The following is a 24,839-nucleotide window of genomic DNA, read 5'->3' on the forward strand; positions in this document are numbered from 1 at the left end:
GATGTCTCTGTTTAGCCATGATACAGCGTCATCATGTTCTGTGTCCTGCAGATAGGAGGGTCTCCCATCAGAGGCCATGATGGACAAGACAGTGCAGTCGAGGGGTACTTTAATTACTGAGACATTCTCACATTAGTGAACTGACTGACTGACTGAAGGTGATGAAGAATTTCAGCAGCAGAAAAAAAGCCAGTAAACAAGGTATAAATATAACTATGTATGTATTTAAATAACAGAAAATTCATATATCTACCTCATTGATCACATCTCTGGATTGTTACATTTGAATAGACATTTCTCTAGAATTTATTTAACACTAATGCATTAAGTAATTGTATTATTTTAAAATCAGAGATACTCTATATACAAATTACAATGTCAGAAACCAAGAAATGTAAAAATGACTCTATAATAATAAATAACTCTTCAGGTAGGAATCAGCACAAATTAATAATATTTTAGAACCTACCTTATGTTGCCTTACTCTCTATAACACCTTAGAAAGTCATGTGTGCCACTGTGACCTGTTATTTTGTCCACCCGCTCTGGCTCTGGCTGGGGAGACAGAAGTGCGAGAAAAAAATCCTGACTAAACATTTTTTAAGTTATAGACTTCATAAACTTTGGAGTCAGGCATGCAGATGAACAGAGGCTTCCTCTGGCAGGAAGGATGTGAAGTTATGTCTGTTGTATCTCAGTGGCTATAAATGAGCCAAGAATAGTAGAAAGGACTTTGAATGAAGTCCATCTGAGCGCTGCTTGTACACTTGAAGTGAAGATGGTGCAACTTTTGTTTTGTCCAAACACTACTGCTCGACAGCGAGAAGTGAAATGTGCTGCTTCCACTTCATGCGACGCCTGTTGCCTCGCTGCTGTGTGTTTGTTGACAACTGCAGTAAAACCACAAAGCCTGAAACCTACAGCACGCGGGCTGAGCAGAGCATACAGTAAAAAAAATCTGTGTACCTGTGGCACATGCACACAGTTGTGTAGCGTTTCCTTTCTTTTTCTCTGTATTTTGAAATTTCCTGTATTACAGCATGTACCCAAGCAGAACCAAATCAGAGGCGCCTAACTTATTTTCTTCTTTGTAACCTGATAGCAAAACATCAATGTCTCCTGTTATCACATGATGCCTTTCTGTGAGATTGTCCACGCTACCTGTCCTCAGCCTCGATGAGATATTAATGCTTAGGTATCAGCTCCGATCTCTACTCTACGCCTCGGGTCTTCTTGTTTGTGTGGCCTGCTTTTTGAGTGCTCACAGTTTCACTCAGGAAGAGCTGTGCAGATGCACGATGACCCAGTGACCTCTGTCTGGACTTTTTCTGCCATATTCATTCAAACTAGCCCCTCACATTTCTGCTGCTGTTTGCTTTGTTGTTAGGGGGCTCAGCTGCACCAATCTCTGTGTTATATTTGGGTTTTTAATAGACATTAAGTGGTGGAACCTGAAACCATGACTCACCCTGTAAAGAGAAGTTGTTTATTCTTCATGGGGAGCAGCACTTCCTGTTAATAACAAAGCACTTAGGGAGTCTATCGTTGCAACTATAAATATGGGAGCTGTCATTGTTATGATTATTTCAAGCCATATGTGGTGACCCTCCATTGTCTGCTGCCAGTGCTTTGTTGGTCTGTAACAAGACAATAGAGAGGAGTGGCCAGGCCAGGGGTGTTGACAGGGAGCTGCACAGTTCATCAAAAAAGGAGCAGTTAAATTTGGAATCTGGGTTATGTGAAGTGGGACATTCATGCACCCCCTCACAGTTTTGCATGCTGCTATTTCTTTCTGTTGACAAAATCTTTATCATTGAGTTGAGAACTATATGTAAAGATTACAATGCTCTTACTTGAACTCAGAACTGAAAGTGTGAACCTCTTGTTTCCTTTTCACCTCCCTGCTGTAAACATGAATGTTGTGTCACACCAGTCCTCCGCTTTCATGTGTGAAATATCTCACCATCGCTTCGCTTTGTACGCTCTGAAAAAAAATGCGTTCTGGTATAGAAATGAGTCTCATCTCATACATCTCTCTTTTTTTTTCAAATGCGCACATGCACATTGCTGCAGGCCAGTGGTGGAAAGTAACTAAGTATTTGTACTTCATTACTGTACTTAAGTAAATTTGAATGTATTTATACATTAGTTAAGTAAAAATAATAGTGCATACTTTACTTTTACATGTTGCTGCTGTTATCTGTATTTTCTACTCCACTACATTTCTACAGTGTCTGTAGTTACTTGTTACATGTGATGAACACAGTGCTGGACTGATGTGAGGTCAGACTCTGCATGGAGGTGGTGTCACGCTGCCAGCTGTGTTTCTATAATGAGCCTCAGTCATGATGCCGGTACTCTGGCTCAGTTAGCTAACTAGTTAGCTGCTGTCTGCTAACACTGGTCCATCCATTAATGTCTGATTAACATGAATCATAACATGAATCTACAGCAGGAACACTGACACAGTAAACATGCTGAATGCCTGTTTTTTTATTAGCAGCCCCTCTATTCACTTGATGCCCACAGCCTACCTCATGACACACAGACCTGTCCATAGCTGCTTCTGAAAATGTACATTAACTACACATGGTCCGTCATTTTAATTTTAAGATGATTTCTTTGATTATTTTAACCTGTTCAGATCCTTTGCAATGGAAATCAATAATATATATTCAGTGCTTGAGTACTTTTACTTTTAATACTTTAAGTGCATTTAAAAGTACTTAAGACTTTTACTTAAGTATGATTGTTGATGTAGCACTTCTGCTTTTACTTGAGTATATGTTTTGCTGGGTAATTGTACTTTTACTTAAGTACCAAGCTTCAGTACTTCCTCCACCACTGCTGCAGGACTCACTCTTTATTTACAAAGCGAGGGTGAGAAAATGAAGCTGAAGAAGTGTGGTTGAAGGTGAATTTTTTTCATGTGTCTTTAAATAATCTTTTCACTGCATTTCCTGTGTTGAGGAGTAAAATAAAGCTTCATTAAGTCACAGAAAGGAGCCTGTGATCGGTCTTGTGACCGTTGCTGCTGACAGACAGTTTGAACAAACACAGTTAAAACAGTGCAACACAAGTTCAAACAACACAGAATGCTCAATGACGGGTTAATGATTAATAGTTTTTATCGACTTTGAGAGCACACATAACATCTGTAGTGTTTGCATCAGAGGAAGTGTTTCACGCAGCCAAGGCCAAAGAATGCACAGTGTTCTGTCAGTGTGAGCTAAAAACACTGAGAGCTTCTGAAAGAAGGAATTTGAAAGTGTGGATGTTGGTTCTCTTTATAACTGTTTATAGATAAATGCCAGCCACTTTATTCTCTAGGGAGCTGATATTGTAGAGCACGATGAATGAGAAACATCAGTGGGCTTGGGTCTGTTTTTAGCTCAGTGCACAAGTCTTCCTATAGCCTTGATTTTGAGGCTGTGATCAGAGTTTAACCGGGGCTCATATATGGAATAGAAGCAACATATAACAATTAATATTTTATTATAGGGTGTCATTTATGGATGATGGATGATGTGTTCACTGGCTTTATCTCAGTCTTATCTGTCTGCCACACTGGGCTAATTGTGCAGTTTGTTTTGGAGCCATGCAGATAACCTCATGGGTATCAATGACCTGTGTCCTTCCCACCCTGAGGCCAAAGTGTCAATAAATTAAGTGTCTCTGCAGGATCCAGCTGGTTCAAAAGGAAGTCAAGGTTGTGCCTGCAGTCACAAAGTTTTACCAGTTGTTTATTGAGAGAGATATACGTTTTTAGGTTGTGGTAAATCTGTGGCTTTCAGACAAAAGTTTGTTGAGCAAATGAGGGAATTAAACTGTGGCACCAGGAGATTGAATTCTGCTGAGGAGGAGGAGGAGGAGGAGGGGGAGGAGGAGAGGGAAAGGATTGTGTGGTCTGAGAGGCTCTGTGGAAATTCCTTATGGGGAACATGCTGACCTCCAGGCTGACCTGTAAGCGTCAGCTTTTATGTGTGGTTGTGCTGTGAGGTGTGCTATGGGCATTTGTTTATGAGTGTGTGTGCTGCAGTATCAGCAGGGCCAGGGTATCACTAATCCTGCCATAAGCTTAGAAGAGCTGCTGTGTAAAACTTGATAGTTCAGCACACATTCTACTAATCATAAGGGCTCTGTTTATTTTACACTTATCTGCACTGACTGAACAGTAAACAAGTAGATACGGGCTCACATCATGCATGTAAAACAAGAAGTAACTTTGCAAAGTTGGCCCAGACTTGATCAATTACTTCTGTGGAACAGGTCATTTTTTTACCGTTTCTGTCAGCTTTACGTTATCATTTGCTCCATGGGCGCTGGGAAAGGACATGCAGGACACGTGGCTCTTGTGGGGTTTGACCCAGTGACCTTTCCTTTTTCTCATGAGACTGTCAGTTGCACCACTGGGCTGGACAGGCTGTACAGCAGAGGATTAATGTCTTCACGTTGGCTGGTCAGGCATTGTTTGAACCCTTCAGGAGGCTCAAGAGGAAAGACTTCCAGCAAAGGAAACCTCCCATCTTGTCCCATCAAGCAGAACACACCCAATCTTTTTAATCAGGCCGGAACACGGGCTGGGCTTACTGTTTTAGTCTGTGTGTGTGTGTGTGCAGTGTATGTATGAGTGTGTTTGCATTGTGAAATTTTCCAGCCTGGGATGAATAAAGTACTATCTATCTATCTTTTTGCTCGAGCGGTGTTGCCATAAAACAAAAGATGAGTGCAGCAGTGTGGATGGGTGTGGAGTTTATATGTGTGGGAATTCCCAGCTGCTTTCACAGAACAGACTTCCGAACCTTTTCCTTGGATTAATGCGGCTCTTCATGTTGGGACTTGTGATTTCTGAGCTAACATGAAACTGTGCGTGCACTTCAGACACACGTTTCATCATGTTTTAAAATCAAAACGTTGCTGGCGTCTCTTCGTTTGAGCAACAGCGGAGTCTTTCTCCATGAATCATCTGTAGGATGTTCTTGGCTCCTGCTGCTGCTGCTGCTGCTGCTAACAGGCTCTAACAAGATCACGCCTGAAGGTAAAGACTCATCTGATCAATGACAAGAAAAACAATGACACTCCTCTATCAAGGGTGAAATCCCAATTTAATTTCCTGTTGGAATACACATGCGATGCTTGCAGCATATATGTTTACTTAATGTTTAATGTTTAATCACACAACTCCTCCAGAGATGGATAGGACCTGTTTATGGTCCGAGGCGACAGAGAGTGAAGGAAGATCACATGTGACTGTTCGGTGCAGTTGTGCTAAGCTTACCTTGCAGACACTGAGCTCATTCCTCGGCTCGCTGGTTATTAGATCAGTGCTGCCTCTGATTTTAGAAACACTGAGTTCGTTGTCTTAGCAAACAACATCCTGACAGCTAATTACTTGAAGTGATGTTTTGTTTCTGGACTTCCTGGTCAGCAAAGTAAATCCACCACAAAACAAAAGGTGAGAGATGCTAAAATTGATTCTGTTTGGAAAGTAGTGGATTTTATTTAGGCTAGCCATATCAGGAAGACCCTAATTTCCTCCAGATCTATTTCATGCTTCCTTTATCGTGTGATACAGAGCTGTGGACATCACACCCATCTACCTAAACCACCCAACCATCTCCTCCCTTGAAAGCACACACCGTCCCAGCAAAAAAAATGACTCCTGACCGAACTTCAAAGTGGCCATTAAGAGGTTCATTGGAGAAAACATGCATGACTCATCACAGGCGAATATCTAACATGTCTCAGCAAAAACATTATTCTTCCAAGAGCCTTAATCATACATGATGTCAAACCCTCAGTCCCTCTCACACTGTATGAGAGTGCTTTGATGCACGTTCCCCTGTCTGAAATTACCAGAGCAGTACAGAACAGAATGTATGTGATGACAAGCAGTGTGTCTGTGTTTTCTCATCCTGCAGCCTGCTGGGAAGGACAGGTCAAGCTGATTAGATAACTGTTGTGTATGCAGAGGAGCCTGCTGGTTTCACGTGAGGGGTCCATACACCCCCTCAATACAGTGTCTTTACACAAGCGTGCATGCAATGCATGTTGTAGACATTGAGTAATCAGTGTCGACTGGGAACAGTTACAAAACATGAAAAGCGCCATTAGTAACCGTAAATGAGGATGGTGTGAAAAGAGTATTTACTTCCCTTTATTTGTTTGCACGCGGTGCGAAAGGTACAGTGTTATCTTTAAAACTGTGATCTATAGCTGAGGTACCTGGTGGGCTGAATGTGGTGAATACACATCCTGACTCATTCTCACAGTCGTATGTGACGGTGAATGTGTGAATCTTCTTCTCGACCTTTTGCAGGGTTTGTGATGCTCTGTGTGGTCGTATGCTGGAGCTAGAGACTGCAGGCCTTCTGCACACATACTTGTTTGTTTCCATATCAGCACATGTTTTTAACCCTGTCCTGAAATCACTCACATGGTTGCAGAGTTTCAGATTGATCTGCTGGCTGACCTTCAGCCTATATCAGTGATGTTAAACTGTAAATCTGCCCACAGAATATTTTGCTGTAAGCATGTTGATCATGCTGCACAGCTTATTGTGTAGCTGTACAGACTGTTCTAACTTTGCCAGTGATTAAAAACACCATGACCCTGGTGAAGGGTCATAACATGATATTCCTGCCTGCTTACATACATGCTTTAACTCTTCGGGGCACCAGCTAATTTGTGTCATTTTTTAACACAACACTTTCATATGCACATTTCCCTGAAAACGCCTGTTTTTGACTGTCAACGACTTCCTCTCCTCGAACACTGGTTGCCACATCGGAAGCTAGCAGGAATCAGACTCTCTACTTCCACTTCTTTTTGTCCTCATTGCATAAATACAGAGAAGTTTGGCTTAATGGTACCACTATAATCACGTGTTTTCAGTTACTACAATCCTCAGGGCTTACTATGTGCTCATTTAAATGACAAAAGGTTTCAGGTGCAACTGTTTTTTTTGACAGTAAATTACTTTTATTCATTACTATGGCATGAGTGCAGTATGAGGAACTCTGTCAGTGCATTTAATAGTCAATAACAACGTCAACAATGAAATGCCACCAATACAACAACACAAAAATAAAAGGCACTTCTGTGACCTATCTGATCTGTAATTCACAATTTCAAAAAAACAAATAAGCTGCTCTGTACATCTATAGCTTGATATAACTTTATGTTAATTTAATAGATAATAGTCTATTGTTATAGCACCACAACTTACCATGGAAATGTACAGATATACAGGCACATGAAGCAGTCAATATCATTACTGTCCTGCTGTTCTGTGATCACATTCCCTTCCAGGTCACTGACAGAGTAATTGTGTTTAACACAATTACAGTATATTCCACAGGAAAAGGGGAAATTAGTAATAACAATTCCACAGATGCGAGGGACATGAAGGGTCATGTTGTAATACTGCAAAAGCCAGAGACAGGTCTAAACATTTGCCCTGAGATGAGGAAACAAAAAAAAACATTCCCACAGTCTCTGACAGATTTCATACCGAGGACTCGTTGTGGAAGACTTTAGCTTTGAGGCTCCTCAGGCTGCACTGCAGATTAGAGGTGGATTCTGACTGCAGGGCCTCAGAGAACTTGACATCATAGTTGTTGCTGACCTGAGACTTCCTCTTAATTGAGTTCTGGATGGTCTCTGAGGTGAAGTAGTAAACAATAGGGTCAAAACAGCAGTTTGACACAGCGATGCAGAGTGCTATGGGGTAAATGGTTCGAACCACCGACTCCGCAAAGCAGCCCGTCAGAGTTTTAGTGCGAACCAGAGCGTAGAAAACCAAGTTTACATTGTAGGGGATGAAGCAGAAACAGAAAATGAGGAGATGCACGATTATCATGCGCAGGATCTTTTTTTTGTTCAACCTCCCACCGCAGCTGACTGTTTGGGGGCGACGCAGCGTCTGCAGCACCATGATGGAGCAGCAGATGTTCAGGAGCAGTGGGATGAGAAAGCCCACTGTCTCTATGAAGATGACCACTTTAGACAGGTGAGACTTCCACTGCTTGGATGAAAAGTTCTCAAAGCAATAAGTGGCATTCACGTCGTTCTTGGTGCTCTCCAACAAGAATCCTGTGGGAAGACTCCCTGACAACACCAGGACCCACACAGCAGTGCACACTATTTTAGCATTGCGCTTAGTCCTGAGCATCCTTGAGCGAAACGGATACACAATGGCCAGAAAGCGGTCCACGCTGATGCAGGTGAGAAAAAGCATGCTGCCGTACATGTTGGTGTAGAAGAGTGACACCGAGACCTTGCAGAGCATGCCTCCGAAAGGCCAGTTCTGGTTGATGAAGTAGAAGACCCTCAGTGGCAGCGTGAAGACAAACAGCAGGTCAGACACCACCAAGTTAATCATGTAGGTGGTGGTCTCATTCCTCAGTTTTAGAGAGCAGGTGAAGATGTAAATGGACACAACATTGGTGATAAGTCCAATGACAAACACAATGCTGAAGACCGTGCTGTACAGAGGGTACTTGAACCCATCATTCTTTTCACAGTTAGTGGTGTTATTTCCATGCCCTTGCAAGGTGGAAGTGTCTATCAGCTGTGTAGTGTTGAACATGATGAGACAGTGGAGGGGTGTCTGCTATGTTAGAGGACTTCCCTGCACAATGAACCATGAATAAGTAGCAAAGAACAGACCACCACAGTGCATTCAGACCATTTCTTTTCAACACAGCAGCTTCACATGGTCACATCCCCTCTTGGTGTTGTTATTTTGGGGGATCCCTCTTGAACAAGACCCCTCCCCAGAGGACAGAGATCCAGCCTGGAGCGTCTTCCCCTCCCCCTGCCCTGTCTCTTCACCACGCTGCACCCCACAAGTTAGTTTTACTTACAAATCAGTCACTTTAAATGTGTCTCCTTTTCACTCCAAAGCTCCCCAGACACCATGAGCTGCTCAGTCCACAAAGAGAATGATGACATATCCACATCCAGGCCTGTTAGAAAGGCGTCCTCATGGCAGCCGTCCTCTTTGCCTCTTTGTCAAAACTCCTGTCCTGTGTTTTTGGTCCTTTTTCAGTGTGCCAGTTTCACAGTGACCTGACCACAAACTCCCCACGCTTCTTCCAGAGCAAAACTGGTGGCTCCCCAGTTCTCTCTCTGTGTGTGAGACAATGTCTGTTCACTATCAGTCCTCAGGATCTGCTGGCTGTTCCTCCTCCGTTTTTAACTGAGTCCCTCAGTTTCTCTCCTACTAACAGCCTGGGGGGAGCACTCATCACACACAGACAGACTCTCCACTTCTCCTTTGTGCCGGTATCACAGACACAGTTTTTGTACTTTGAGTGGAAGGCAGCTGTAGTAACTCCTCCTCCCTCTGCCTGCAGCCTTGCTCCTCCCTCTCCTTTGTCTGCACACCACACTGCACTGAGAGGGAATTCATCAAAACTTCATAATAACGGTTCATGAGTCTTGATCCATAGATGCACGATTTCGAAATTTCGAGTGATTTGTATTTACACATGGGTGAAAATAAGATAAGACTCTTAGATTAAACCATGTTTTCTACAAATCCACTTAAGATTTTAACAAATTGAAAATGTATTATATAATAAATTATACATGTACAACATGTATGTACTCAAGAATGGTACTTCAGAGACTTTGAAAGATATATATATATTTTCTGTTTTATTATGTCCCACAGGCTGGACACACCACACTACCAAATCCAGTCACAGCTAGTTGGCTAAGTTTAGCTTGCTCATTGGCAAAGTTACCACTATTTGTGGGCTAACCTGACCTAACCTGTTATAACCAGCAGTGTGTATTTAGTGCTACAAAGCAAACTTGTATGACAAGTTGTTTTATTTAGGCAAGAAAAGATGCACATGGCACTGGTAGCTTTAATATAAATAAAGTTATTATCATAATTTGAATATATCAGATTGAATGTACACTATCACTTGTTAACAAGCAGTATCATAAAGCTCTACTGTTTGACTAATGATAGCCTAAAAGTAGCCTAATATATATATAACGGAAAAAGTGAAACTTTACTTCCACCACTGGAGAGCATGATGTCCCAAGATTCTATCCTAAAACAAGATATTGTTTATCTTCATCAGTCATCTGTATCAAACGTGTCTGAGTACTTCTTTAGAACCGTGGAAGTGCCTGAGGTGACTGCCTCCACAGGTCTGACGGGAGGTAAAGGAAAGTGTTTCTGTGTGACAGCCTGTGTGGGCCGAAGCTCTGCCAAAGAAGAACAGCTTTTTATATTCCATGGGACATTAGAAATGAGAAGGAACAGAAAGCTTTCTCTGTTCTGTGTTTTTTTTTTTTTTTTTCGGCTGCTTTTGTCAATCCATGCCCACAACTTTCTCCTCTCAGCACATTGTAAAAACCAGCATTCAGGTTCTCCTTTAGCAGAATGTCTCTGCTTGGCAGTGGGTGAAAACATTGGGGTATTTGTTGGGAGTGAAGTAGCTTAGCAGGGAGGAATGTGAAGTTTATAATTAATTAGCTTCAGACAACATGAAAGAGCTTCTTGATCAACCCCCACTCAGCTGAGAATACTGTAAACTGTTTGAGTCTCTTTGCTGCTGGGTGGTTAACTGTGTCAGATAGGAAGCATACTACCTGGCTGGGTTTCCTGTCAGCGATCGAACGCTTGTCTGGCAGATCATACAACTGTTTTTCCTGCTAAATCCTCTTTGTAGAGATAAGATACATTCAGCTGCTTGTTATTGATTGCAACAATATTTTGCTGCCTCTGGTGATAGGAACATGACACTAGTTCATTTTGACTTCAGAGTTTTCCAACAATAGCCAAACAAATGAAGGAAAATCTTACGAAGAATCAAAGGATGTTTTATGGCCAGCGCGCCTCTCTTTGTCAGCCTGCCGCAAAAAATAAACATCATCAAGGCTCCAGTCAAACGCTCAAGAAAATAGAAAAACCTGCACTATTGTCTTTTGCTCGCAAAATAGTTCCATCCAGCACATAAAAACAAGCTCTTCACATGCAAGTATGTGGCCTCTAAACACAAACATGTGCCTGAAATCCCTGGACTGTTAAAACTTTTCACAATACCAGGAAACTGTCTGGCACCTCCAAGGCCAAGACTGTGGAGCCTTCAAAATAAAAGCAATGGTGGGTGACATAATGTGTGTTGTGTAAGGATGATCAGCGACAGTGTTTGGACACACGTGATATTTATCACCTCAGCCTTGACAGAAACAGACTTAGTTTAGGCTAAAAACTGTTGCTGCTATTCCACTGGATGTTATCCTAGTAGTGTATTAAACCCTCCTAGCGATGCATTGAATGATGTCAAACCCAAAACATAAGTTCCAGTCTTAAGCAGTAGTGTAATGTAACTAAGTATTTGTACTTCTTTACTGTACTTAAATACATTTTTACATACTTATACTTTTCTCCAGGAAAAATAGTGCATACACTGTAAAAAAAAAGGATCTGAGCAAAAAGTCATGCCAACTTCTACCTTTATTTTTTTAATTATGGATGTGTCGAACTGTTCACCTTTGTACGTGTTAATACACACGTTAAATAGTTCCTAAATTTTGGATGAATCCGGGCTTCACCAACATGGCTTTTAATATAATATAAGTTTTTATTACGTCAGTAGATGGCGATAATGCGCCCCTCCTTTGCAATTTGTCAATGAAATAAGTCAGGAGAAGGAGTGGAGAGGAACAATAACAGAGGACTAAGCCGAGCCGCGTTCGGCGGAAGAATACGTTTTATCACAGCGAGGCCGCTGAACGTGACCTGACAGCGTGCTGACGGTGCTTCTTCATCATTTCAGTCCTGCAAGAGCAGTCGAAAGCTAACGGGAGGTGAGCGAACTCGATATTAAACATCTCAGTCGATCGTTTTGATCCTCAAGTCAAAAAGAAATGAGTTCGCGTCATGTTGATATTTAGATAAACAGAGTTTTTGTAGTAGGTTAGAATGTAGGGGCATTTGTGTGAAGTATGCTAAAATTCTTGAGTGTCTGTTAGCTGCTGCTAGCTTAAACTCACCCCGCTGAACAACAACCGGAAAGAAAGAAGGGCTACTGGCGCCATCTTAGCTGTTTAAAAGAGTGATGTTTGTCAGAGCAGGAGAAACTGTCAGGCAAATATTAATCTTTGGGATTTGACCACAAAGGGGGGACACTATCAGAAAGCTACAGCAGAGGCTTTTTATGTTTTGTCTGTTGGCCACTGGAGGCCCTTGTCATACACGCAGCCCTTAATGACCATGTTGTGACGCCAAACAGAAGGAAAAAAATTACGAGGCTTCTTTTTTTCTTGCACTTCTGGGTTATCGATAATTATTATCAATTAATTTGTAGCTGATGCTGGCTCGTGGCTAATATGTTTCACTCCACTGGATGACTCGTACTTACATTTATTGAGAAATATGACGTTTGAGCATGCTTGGACTCTGTGAATCAGGATTTTGTAGATGTAAGTGGATTCTTTTACTATAAATTAGACAGTATCTGCTATGTTATATTTTAATCTTACTACATATTCATATACTTGTCTTGCAGGACACAAATGAGATGAGTTGAGAAGGACTGCTGCTTTGCTGGGCCTGCCACACCACCTGTCTGATGATCCATCAGATGTCATCAGGACATGTAGTGTAAGTTCATAACTACTGGCCTCAACTCCATACATTACAGGGCAGGGCAGTAGAATTAGTTTGCTCATACAAATACAATGACTTTATATTGGAGGGAGAATTAAAGTTGAGTTTTTACTTGAATTTGTGCTTATTTTAGTTCCAGTCTTTAGATTCTGTGTCATTTAAGGAATGAATTGCAAAACAGCTGAAGCTTTTTATTTCACTATAAATATAAATATAAACTCAAGACTGCCCTCAGCCCATATGTCAACCTGTTCCTGTATTGTAAAATAACATTTTCTGGTAAACTAAAGGTTAAAATAAATAGTGTAATATAACTGCATAAATACATTAATAACATAAATACTATAATTACATATATGGAACTACTAAAGGTACAACAAGGCAAGTAACTCATAAATTACACATTTGGTGTTAGTATTCTTTATTTGAATATGTGCATATATCGCATTTCACCTTAAATGGCCTAAATGTTTCCTGCATTATCAACTCCATCTATGCTGAATTAGGGTGCGAGATGTTCCATTATTAATAACGTTGAGTGAACTCCAGATATCGTCGACCGTGTTCTCTGTGCAAATATCCACCGATTCCGGTTTTCCTTCAACAGTTTATAGGCGTCAGGCATTGCGCATGGAGAAGAGGAGCTGTCAGTGTGTGTAGGTGTGAGAACACTGATATGAGAGGGAGCGTGAGTTGAGCAGAGTTGAATGAATGGAAGGACAGTTATATTTTAAATCACGTTGGGAAAGAAAACACTAAATCAATTTGTGGCAACAGGTCTTGTTTGTGTCGCGGCCTGATACAAATTGGCCTATGCGTGAGAAACCCTGTATTTTGCTCCGTAGCTTTTACTCAAGTACTAAGCTTCAGTACTTCCTCCACCACTGGTCTTGACATATCAATCTGAACCTCACCAGAAATCAACCACATGTTGTGCTAAAGCAGTCTGAAAACACTTTCACTACAACTCAACAAAAACCATTGAGAGATGCTGGGTCACACCATTGGTTTCCAACCTGCGGTTTGCATGCACTGAGTTGTGAGGTTACCAAAATTATATTTGTGCACATTAAATGTATAAAATCCCATTAACACACCCAAGGTATTGGACCCAGGCAAGGGGGGCTTTAAGGAAAAAAGGTTGGGAACCACTGGATTAGACGATTGGTTACTACCTAAACATGCATGCCAGTTTTTATTACTAGGAAGGAATCTTGGATTTGAAGCTGTCTTACCAAAGATGGCAGACGAATCATTCTTGGTTCTTTCATGGTTCTGTAGCCATTAGTGTGTAATTGTGTGCTCTAAAACTAAAACACTACATATGTGCAAAAGAAGCAGGGCATCACATATAAACTCTGCTGCAGTAATTTCAGTAAGAGTTGTTCAACATTTATTAACTGTAGATTCAGTCACCACTGTTTGAAACATTGGTATTCTGGCAGTGTAACTAGAGTGTTGTGCTGTAGTTTCACTGAAGTGTAATTCAAGCTTTAGACTCACATGTGACTTTGAAAACAGAGTTAATCCCAAATAATATAATCTTTCAGCAACTAATCTGATTGTGTTTGAGCACTGAAAGATGAAAAGTGCAAAACCAGTCTCTTCTGGACCACAGACAGTCTTAACTGGGACTCAGCGGGACTTTCAGCTCATTCTGTCATGTTCACCTTGGAAACACAAGCGGCACAAGTGGCGTCCACAAACAACATGTGAAAGCAGAACTTCAGTCCATACACAAACCACTGAGGCAGCACTCCAAGAAGACCAGAAAGTGCTGACAGGGGTCTCTTTGTCAGAATGACAAAATCGAAATATAGAAGAATGGAAAGTTTAAAAGTCTGGCTGTGTTCCAGGGTGAAACATGCCTGCTTGAAGCTTCAGAAAACCCCACATATCTGTATCAGAGGTGAGAAATGCAAATATCAGTATCAATCACAACTTTATCATCTTTACCTTGTTAGGAAAACCACGTGAAAAAGAAAGTTAAAACAGAAACGATTAACGATGAACGATAAAAAGGGAGTGAGCTGTAGTTCTCAGAATGGCAGCACACAAACCCCCACTTATACACACACACTGCCTTATCAACTGAAGCTTTAGATGATTTTGTAAAACAAATACCTCCCACATTTCACAGATCACCCTCCCCGATCCACAACCCCTGACTGCATATACAGTATTTTTAAACCTCCCTGTGAGAACATTCACACATTTTGCTTTAAACACTCTGTAGTGCTGTAATAAGATTTGTGTGAGCGCATGTGTGTGCAACCACCATTATACAATTTCCCTAAAACCAAAATGGCTTGGTCTGGTTTAGCTTCCTGGCATCAACGGCTCAAACATCATGTTTGGAAAATAAAAAACTTCCCCTTTTTTCTGGGTAAAGTCTGGTTTGTGTGGCTAAAAATAGCCATGCATTAAAATATTAGCTTAAGCATACATTTACTTGTCTCATGTCAACTGTTAAACCACAGATTTGAATTTTGTCTCAAGGGTAACACGTGGTGGACCACATGCCTGAGTGAAAATGCTGAATGGTATTTAAGTTATTTCTGTGGGGTGTACTGCTGCTGATTGTCAAGTTTATCTGCCACTAACAGAGAAAAATGCCTTTGGTGCAAACCAGCTTTTAGAGTGCATTGCAGTGATCAAGGCATGGATGTCAATAATCTTTTTTGAGCTTGAATGATAAAAAAAAAAAAACTGAGGTTATAATTTTGACCCTAGTGAGGCCTTCAAATGTCAGACTGGACAGTGATCTTAAACTTGATGGTCAGATTAATTCAGTGGTCAAGTCCAGCTTTTATCAATTAAGACAACCAGCCAAAGTCAAGCCATTGCTTTCTCGACACTATCACTTAAAGATTTTAATCCATGCTTTTATCACATTTGAATAGATTATTGCAATGCACTTTATGTTGGGCTGAGCCAGAGCCACTCTGATTTTAGCCTTCATTCATTGGCTCCCGGTGCATTTTCGCATGGATTTTAAAATTGTTTTGTTTTCTCCTTGGCCTCACCCCACAGCAGCTGTCTGAACTTCTTCAGCCGTACGACGCTTCCTCAGGTCGGCAGATCTGTTTCTTTTAGTTGTTCCCATGATAAAGCTGGGAGGCGATCATGCTTCTTCACCCCAAAACTGTAGAAAAAACTGCCCTCACATATCAGCCAGGCTGACTGACGGCTGATGTTTGCTTTTAATATTTTATTGTTTTCATTTGTGTAATTTTTTTATGTTTTAATTATTTATGTGTTTTTTATGTTCTTATGTCTACAGTTTACAGGTTGCACAGACACCAGGTTACCAAAAAAACCTAAAAACATGAACATGATACTGCAGCCAGAAATTAATGTGAAAGGACAGGATGTCCCTGCAACCTTACACAGGATAAAGCGGGTTGAGAGAATGAGTGGATGGATGGATGTACAGGATGTGATCAAAGTGCAGTGGTGAGAAGAAGCAAACCACATGAAACTGGAAACCAAACTGCACGAAATGAAGCAGCTTTGTTCTATCATATATTACATTTTCAATGCAGAGGCTGAGGATTTATATTTAACTCAGCACACAGAACAAAACATAAAGCGGCGATATTTCTACTCCTAATTTTCTTTCCTTCTCCGCTGGACTAATCAAAAGACCTCCATAATTTAGATCACACTGTGGGAGTATAGAAGAATTTGAACGTGGCAGAGAGCCAGTTACAGTTAGCAGCTCTTACACACTTCCTCATTTCCAGTGTTAAACCGTTTAACTTGTGTATGCTGTGATGATTCATTTTGTGTAACTTGTTACATTATGTCACACGCACCTTTAGGCTAGCACATGTCACATCCACTTACAGTGAGCACACTAGACTATTAAACAGTGACATTAAGCATGTGTTCTCTGGCTATAACACAAAAATTAAATAAAGCAGACAACCTGACATGTTATTGCATATAGTTAAGTGCTGTGAATGTGACCAAAGATGATCAATTTACCTCGAATAATAATGAATCATGGTGAGCCTCAAAGCTGTGTTTGTACATTTACAATTGATCAGGAGTCTCAGATAATCTTGCTGTTTGGACCACATCCTGTAACCTCCTGCCATGCTCACTCATTCAGGAAGATACATACACATGCTCAAATATTACTGTTGCTACTTCCTGTGGAAAGTTAAGTATGTATTTTGCATGATTCAGTAAAACAAAAGGCACATCACTCTAGTTTTAAAATGAATTTCTGAGAAAAACCAACTCATACACAGATAGTGATGATTTACATTAACAGCATTAGGCAGGCTTTCTGCGGACACACTGCCACCTAAAGGCTGCGCTTAGTTTAATACAAAGCAAGTTTTTGCACAAACATTTGGATTATGTAGTTCATTTTTAATATATATTGCATGGTCAAATGTTACCATTAGTGCCACTGTCAGTAGCTTACACCTTTTTTAAAATGTTTTTTTAATATAAAAAACAAAAACAATTTTTTTAGTAATTATCAAAATGTTCAAAAAAAAAAAGAAAGAAAGAAGTAAATGGCTTATTAAAAGTAATATTTTTATGTTTCATTATTCTATCCAGACTGATTTAAAGTGGAATAACCTACATTTAAAGACCTGGTGGTCCTATATAAGACTTAGGCTCCAACACAGTCAGTTGGAAATAACACTAAGCCAGGCATCACTATTTCCATTACCACAAGGTACTATCCGGGGAAGCATATAAAAAGAACTACAGCTTTACTGCCAACATGCAAACAATAAAAAAGCAAACATTTTTTTTGTAAACAAACCAAATTACAACAAAATGCAACTGTAAAAATCAGCTGCATCTACAGTGTAACATTAGGAATCCACACAGTTTCCAGCTGCACAGCCAGGGTTCATATGAACACAGGTACTCAATCAACAGTGCATTCTTATCTCCAACAATTGTGTAACTGACTGCACCCTTTCCTATCAGTCTGCTGACGGTGGCAACTGTCTACAGCAAAGAAAATAACAGTGCAAACGTTAGTCGATACAAATACCAAGCAATGCCTTAAAGGGACAGTTCACCTCAAATTATACATTTTTATGTGGTGTGAGTTTTCTCAATTTTCACCAATATGATGGAACCAGATTGTTCTAGGTTTGGATTGCTTAAAAATATAGCTGAATAAATTTAAAGGAAGACACACAGAAGTTTCAAGCAGGAAGTATTGTCTGTGCAGTAAGCAGCATGCATCCGCGCCGGCTCAAATGAAGAGGCCGCCAGTAATGTTTACATCTGGTCATGCTGTCACAAACCCAAGTCATGGGTGAATGAATGCTGTCTTCTGTGCAGTGATGCACTTGCATGATGGAAAACAGTTCATTAATGAAATTGTTCATAACAAAGCAGGTGGATTTTGGTCCAGTTGCATTTTTTGGCGATTGGATAAACAACAGTACAGGAAACACAAAAATGATTTTTTGATATTAGGGTTGAACCCTTCAATTATGATTAACTGTAATATAAAGCAAAGAGGCAAAATATTGACTTATGTGAGATAAGAGAATACTGAAAACCAGATACAAACTGGCTGTCAAATATAAGCTGCAGTTTTCAAAAACTGAGGACAGCTTGCATGTTTTTTTCTCCTTTACTATTTCTCAACCTAGAAATTTGAGAATCAAGGCTTCAGAGGAAAAGCAGCACAGCGTGAAGGGTTGATTCATGGCTGATCACTTCCTATCTACACTGATCAGACATATTGTCCTACAGGCTGATATATGCATTGAGGATTTAGCTGAGAAGAGGGCAGTGCGATAACAGCTTAACTTAAACCTCAATATCAAACTCTTCTATTGCAGTAGATTATGTTAAGCATTGTCAGGCAGTCTGTCTGAGCTGTGAGGAAAATCCCTGCAGGCGTTCGTATCAAACACAGAACCAGCAGAGCGTACCGTCAGACGCCCGCTGTGGCACATCTCTCTGCTCAGCCTCTGCAAATATCTGCTTGTGACAAGACTAGTGGTGTAACCCAATATTTACACCCCAAGCAACCACTGTGTTTGGGCTATGTTTAGAGCAGTAACACAGAAGCATCACTTAGTGGGTGAAACATTAAACCGTTTGCAACTCCACTATTTACATCCCCAGTGACAAGTCTTTGAAGTGCTGATCAGCCGGGTGTTTACTTTGGTCTCGGGGTCGTCTCCTCTGTGAGCTTAAACCTCCTGTGTTGAGTTCATCAGTATGGGGGCCACTCTAGTCAGTTTTTGAAGGCCCCGTAGCGACTTGCTTTGCTAATGAAGTTCTTGAGCAGGTCATGATCCATGTCAGCAAAGGCCTGGGTCTGCGTGACAGCTGTTAGGTGGTTGACACAAAACTTGAAGCAGAACTCCTCCAGGTCCTAAAAACGAAGAGGGCTTATCTGGTCAGTGCTGAGGGGCATAACTGACAAGCTACCGTGTAGGACTCCACCACCATGTGTGTCAGGGGATGTTTATCTTACCCGCGCCTCATACTTGACAGCAGCAGAGAGCAGAGTGATAGCGTTCTCTTCAGAAATGCCTCTTTTGATGGTTTCCTGGCACAACCTCTTTAGCCTGGTTTCACGGTAGAAAGTAGCCAAGTCCAGCAGCCCTAAACACACACACCCACAAACAATGTAACATGTTACACATAATGTTGTGTAGGACTTCGGCACTGACTGGTTTCAGTTGTGTAGACTTACCAATAGCATCCTCTGGTGGCAGGTTTATAGTGTCTGTATAGAGATACTCCAAGAAGGCTCTGTACACCAGGTATGAGAACTGGTGGATTTCTATGGAATCCTCATCCGTTTCATTCAGCAATGCACGGAAATGCTCACACCTGCAAGAGAACACAACCCCCATGTTTGTTCCTTACAGGCATCTGCATTAGACTATTTGCCCCTCTCTCTTTGCTAATCTCTATTGGCTCAAAGCATGGCCTCTCCTACAGAAATGGTTGACCAAGCAGCTGAGTCTTCACTCTCTATTGCGACTTCATTTGCATGTGATCTTACCAAAGAATGCATTTTGCACCGTTGCATATTCGTGACAGTGCTAAAATTGATGTTGCAGACAGTCTGGCTCCTTCCTACTGACAGTGCAAAAGAGCAAGGGGCTGGAATGCAGATACTTTGTGTTCAAGAGTGGTTATAAAAAGAAAAAGGGAAACAATAGGCCTGTCTTTGCTCCCCCATGACTTTTAACAGGAAAGACAAGGAAGCGCTGTCGAGCGGATGAGGTTTAAATATAGGAAACCGCTCACAGTCAGTAAATGTTAAATTCATCGCAAAAAAAGATGGCACAGTATGTTACACATTTACAAATGGTTTTATGTTGTTTAGAATCAGGAGGAAGACTTTTAAACTGTGTTTTAGATCCTCAACATTATGTGCATGCAAAAGTCATCAAACAATGACCAAAATAAACCAAAAAGCAGCTTCTAAATGTTGCACTTCAGCAGACACAGAGCAGCCATCTTTTGGTATGCTTTAGCAAACTGATTATAACTAGAAGTGACAACAGATCACATTTTATACTGGATTTTATGTGTACCTGATTTTTAGCAGAGCTTTGTGAACGTGGATGCACTTCCCATCAACCAAGAACTTCAGGTCTGAAATCTCTGGACTGTCAAACTCTTTCTTTAAAGACTGTGCAACTGTCAGGTAGTCATCCCCATCTGGCAGAAAGAAAAAAGTGTTTGTTAGAATCAAGTGAATAAAGTATTTTTCTTCCAAATCAAACCTGTAGGATGATGCTACATTATGTCTTATGTCTATTTAACAGCCCTGTAAGAGCTGAGGTATTACAGACACCATTAAAAGCTCCAGACATGAGCATCTACATTCTGAAAATTAATTCTAAGGGAGTCACAAGTTATATTAGTGTAGTGTTTTTCTAACAGATACAGAAAAAGATATGGAAGAGTACTGGTTATTATAGTGGCTTGTAAATTTAACAGCTTTTTTTTTATGATGGCTGACACCAACTTAAACATTTGTTTAACTTGGAGAGGAAACAGAGTTTCCTGTTTATGTCTTCAACCATTTCCAGGAATTTGTACCTATGACACACAAATATGTGCCCACAGCATAATTATCTTTAACTGCAAAGAGTAAATGTGACATTATTGAATAATCACTAATAAATGAATCACAGGATCAGTCTTCTTCAGTTTTAGTGAACCCTCTTACCTACTGAGAGGAGATGCCATGTGACTGCTGGCGTTGCGAAACAGGCAAACACATCATCTGTGCTGCTGAAGTGGGTGAGGTAGGGGCTCGCCACAGCCTGACCTCGACACTGACCCCACATCAGAACTTGACCGCTCTGTGTCTTGGCAGCTGATGTGTGGCTAGTGTGACAAGCAGCCACCTCCACCATCCTAGACAGAAAAATAAATTACAAACCTTTACACTATTAGTAAAACAGCATTCTGTAAATTTTAATGTGGGGGCTGCAGCCTAAATTAATGCACAGTATAAAGTATGCATAAATATGACTTGGTAACGAAATAATAATTCTCTACCAATTATGTCTCAGTAAACCATATGTGGAGTTAACAGCTACAGAGAAGCATGTAATTTAGAACAGGTTAAAAATTCAAGCACTAACCTCTCCTTGTCGGTGGTTATCAGGGTAGGGAGAGCCTGGTTACTCTTATTGCCTGTTCCCAACTGCCCGTATGAGTTGGCTCCCCAAGCGTAAACAAACCCCTCATCTGTAAGTGCCAATGTATGTGCATACCCACAGGCAACCTGCAGTGGGAAACAAGAGAATAATTAAGGTGAATAAGCAATCAAAAACAAGAGTTTTTAATGAGATGTATTGCTCTCACCTGAACAATGTTGACACCCTGGAGGGCAGCGATCCTGCATGGGGTCTGTTGATTTCCATTGTTGCCCAAACCTAGCTGACCATTGCAATTGTAGCCCCAACCATAGATCTACAAACAAAGGACAATCAGCTATTTCAATTTGCCATACATGGTACAATGTGGCACAAACCAAATGTAGCTGTATTCATGTTACACATCTGCAGTCTGTTGCCAACCCCCTTACCTCTCCATTGTCCAGCACAGCCATAGAGCAGAGCTGACCACAGGCTATGTTAACCACCACTTTGCTCTGCAGGCAGCTGCTGACCCGACGTGGTGTTGGCTGGTTGGCAGTAGACCCTGAACCAACTTGGCCTGAGTTGTTGTAACCCCATGCATACACCTTAACACAGTGATAGACAGAGTTTCAAGACCAAAGAAATTAACAGATTCGGCAGACAATGATGGAGTGTGAAGTACCTCTCCATCAGTTGTGAGAGCGATAGTGTGATGGGAACCACAGGCCACTTCTGTCACTCTCTTGCTGAGGAGGTTGGTGGAAACCAGGGCGGGCGTGAGTCCATGGTTGGTGGTGCCGTTTCCCAGTTGGCTGTAGCCATTGTGGCCCCAAGCAAACACCTCTCCATCTGCATGGGCACAGCATCAGGTAAACCTTTGATGTTGTCACAGTGGTTAATGTTTTATGTACAGATAAGAAGCAGCCAAGGACTGTTCTTAGTAGACATCACATACGGTACATGGATTTGAATGACATCTGTGTGACTTAAAAATATTGCACAAAGATAAGTGTGGAACAGAAACGTGAGAGAAAGACTAAACTGTACTGCACATGCAGACAAAGAGCAAAAAAACACAGATAACACTAGCACAGTGGCAACTAAGGGCTCAAATTCCCAGACCTCCCAGTAGATGTTTTTGTGTACATGCTTGGATATACTGTAACATGTTGTCTTGGTTGTATGTGATCTCCTTCCTCTGCATCCTCAGGAAATTTCACCTTGGGGACAAACAAGACGTTTTTTTGGACCATTTACCTGCAGTAGCGATAACCACATGCGGCCCTGTTCCATAGCTTAGGGACACAATCTTCTTTCCACACAAGACATCAATCCTGCGTGGCTCAATAGTGCTTTGAAGGTCTCCAAGCCCCAAACAGCCGCTGCAGTTTGTGCCTAAAGCAAAAACCTGTAAAAACCAAACAACCACAGCTGGAGCAATTCTGGATAAATAACAAGATAGGCATCCTATATTATACAGTTGAGTGATATATCCTTGGTATTTGAACCTAATACAATTACTTAAGGTTATTAATTCATGGCTAGATCATTTGCACACTAATACAGACGACATTAATGGTTATATACATACATAGCATCTATGTCATGTGACCTAGTGATCTTAAGATTAATGGTATTTCTATGTGAGAAGAATATACATAACCCTCTAACATGCACAAAGCATCCTTTTAGAACCTTAAATCTAACATTAAGTAAAATGAACTATGGAAATAGCTGCACACACAGGTCAGCCTGAATGTAATGTGCTCCATAATTCCTCAAAGATATTTGTAATTAGTACAGATCCCAACACTAAACATCAATTGCTTGCACTGTGGAGGCACACAAATAAGCACAGGTCTAAAGATGAGACGAGCACAGCAACTTTCCACAGGATAAAAATGCAGCTTGCTCAGGTATTAGGCCTGTATGGCTAAAGATAGCCTCATTCTATCTTCTTATCCCCCTGCTTGGATCTGCACTGTGAATCAACAAGAGAGCAAGAGGCCTGGAGCATTTTTCCTTCCACTTCTCCACACGAAAAAGTAATCATATCAATATAATGGAAGTAGATTAGGTTTATCAAGTGTTGCAAAACAAGGGGATTAGAGCACTCTCACTTAAAACCCAAATGTTACCTCATCATTAACCGTAACATAGAGGGCTTCATTTGCAGCACTGCCAAAGACACAAGCCTGCCGGATAAGCCGTAGTTCCTCAGGAGGAAGGAGTGCAAACACAGGCCACTTCCCCACGTCCAGCATACTATTCAGCTGTGAGAGAAAGGGATGAAACACAATGAATGTGTATTAACCCTGGTTGACTTTATAGTTCAGTTATTTAAAAAGAAATGCCAAACTAAGCTATCCCAATGGCTGAAAGAACGTGCCAACAAAATATTGTCCTCATCTACAAAAAAAATGCATAAAGTAAAAACTGAGAGGTTAAATTATTTACAGTGCTACCATGTTTCAAAGTTTCTTGCAGCACAGACTGCCCCTGGGCATGGAGCCCAGTCTTGCAGACAGATTAATACAAGTATGCACTGTGACTGAGTTGAAAACAAGTATTGTGTATGTCACTGGTGACACATATAAAACACGTATAAAAAATTATATATATCTGTCAGATCAGAGGAATAGACTTTTATTATTATTATTATTAATTATTTACTATTATACTAAATAATAGGCATGTAAAAATCTATAACCCATTGAATACGAATATGACATGCAAGTCACAGCTCCTCAAAGTTCCTTAAAACGACCAATTTTATTACTAAATCTGACAGAAGTACAGTAACTGTCTCTCATAAAGCACTAACATGAAGTTGAACTCAGACACCATGGACGCCAGCCCTCCCCAACCTAACAGCCCTCCTTCATAGCAGCAAAATGCTAAAGCAGATACAAACGTACATAAACTAAACACTGTTCCCTTGTGCAACTTGCACGGCTTCCATTTTAGCAACATAGAAGTCCATTATGTGTAATAAAGTGTTAACAACACTATTACACAACAAAAACTACTAAGCTAATTAGCGTGTTGTTGTTGCTGCCGATTCCAACTGTTGACGTTACCTTGCTGTTATCCTAGCTAATGTTTTCGTCCGCGATGTCGCTTGAAAATCATCAGCACCACAGGAAAAATGTCAGCCAACATATCTGACAAATAACCCCCCAACTGGAATGATGTCGGCGGTCTGTACGGGGTCTCGCTTCCCATCAGCAGTAGCAGTTGTTGTACTGTAGCTAGCTAGCTTGCACAGCTACACCACCGCTTGAGAGAAAAAGCCTAACTTCCTGTAATCGCATGGTGCGTTCATTGATATCGGAGCTTTGACCATTGTTTTTGTTTGTAACAGTTTTGTGATAAATAAAGGCATTTTGTTATTGAAATAATCCATACATTCCGTAAAAAATAGTCTACAATTTATTATTGATTGGAATAATAATCGTTGACAGTATAAAACTAATACATATAGATCATAACACAAGTCTACATAACAAATAGACTCATTACAATTAGTTGAACAATAACAATTTTTAAAGTCTTGAGAAAGAAAAAGATTTTAGGGTTTACACTTTAGA

General features: G+C 40.8%; 2 protein-coding genes across 2 annotated transcripts; both read right to left on the reverse strand.

The window, feature by feature from the left end:
• Window positions 1-6,206: 6,206 nt before the first annotated feature.
• On the reverse strand, window positions 6,207-9,329 carry lpar6a (lysophosphatidic acid receptor 6a). The gene has a single exon (XM_028420609.1). The coding sequence runs from the start codon at window positions 8,588-8,590 to the stop codon at window positions 7,508-7,510; it is 1,083 nt and encodes a 360-aa protein (XP_028276410.1). The 5' UTR covers window positions 8,591-9,329; the 3' UTR covers window positions 6,207-7,507.
• A 6,558-nt stretch (window positions 9,330-15,887) lies between these two features.
• On the reverse strand, window positions 15,888-24,526 carry rcbtb2 (regulator of chromosome condensation (RCC1) and BTB (POZ) domain containing protein 2). Its single transcript, XM_028419944.1, has 12 exons — window positions 24,330-24,526; window positions 23,388-23,522; window positions 22,507-22,657; window positions 21,932-22,098; window positions 21,696-21,854; window positions 21,473-21,580; window positions 21,250-21,392; window positions 20,829-21,019; window positions 20,188-20,314; window positions 19,335-19,474; window positions 19,113-19,243; window positions 15,888-19,010 (listed from the first exon to the last, which is right to left on the reverse strand). The coding sequence occupies exons 2-12, from the start codon at window positions 23,511-23,513 to the stop codon at window positions 18,870-18,872; spliced, it is 1,584 nt and encodes a 527-aa protein (XP_028275745.1). The 5' UTR covers window positions 23,514-23,522; window positions 24,330-24,526; the 3' UTR covers window positions 15,888-18,869.
• Window positions 24,527-24,839: the final 313 nt, after the last annotated feature.

This window comes from Parambassis ranga, chromosome 13 (genome assembly GCF_900634625.1).
Source record: "Parambassis ranga chromosome 13, fParRan2.1, whole genome shotgun sequence".
Taxonomy (NCBI): Eukaryota; Metazoa; Chordata; class Actinopteri; family Ambassidae; genus Parambassis; species Parambassis ranga.

Coding starts and splice junctions, on each gene's coding strand:
- lpar6a (XM_028420609.1), bottom strand. CDS start 8,590: ATGTTCAACACTACACAGCTGATAGACACTTCCACCTTGCAAGGGCAT.
- rcbtb2 (XM_028419944.1), bottom strand. CDS start 23,513: ATGCTGGACGTGGGGAAGTGGCCTGTGTTTGCACTCCTTCCTCCTGAG. Junction 22,658..23,387: donor ATGTTACGGTTAATGATGAG/GTAACATTTGGG, acceptor TGGTTTTTACAG/GTTTTTGCTTTAGGCACAAA. Junction 21,581..21,695: donor CTGTGCTGGACAATGGAGAG/GTAAGGGGGTTG, acceptor CTTTGTTTGTAG/ATCTATGGTTGGGGCTACAA.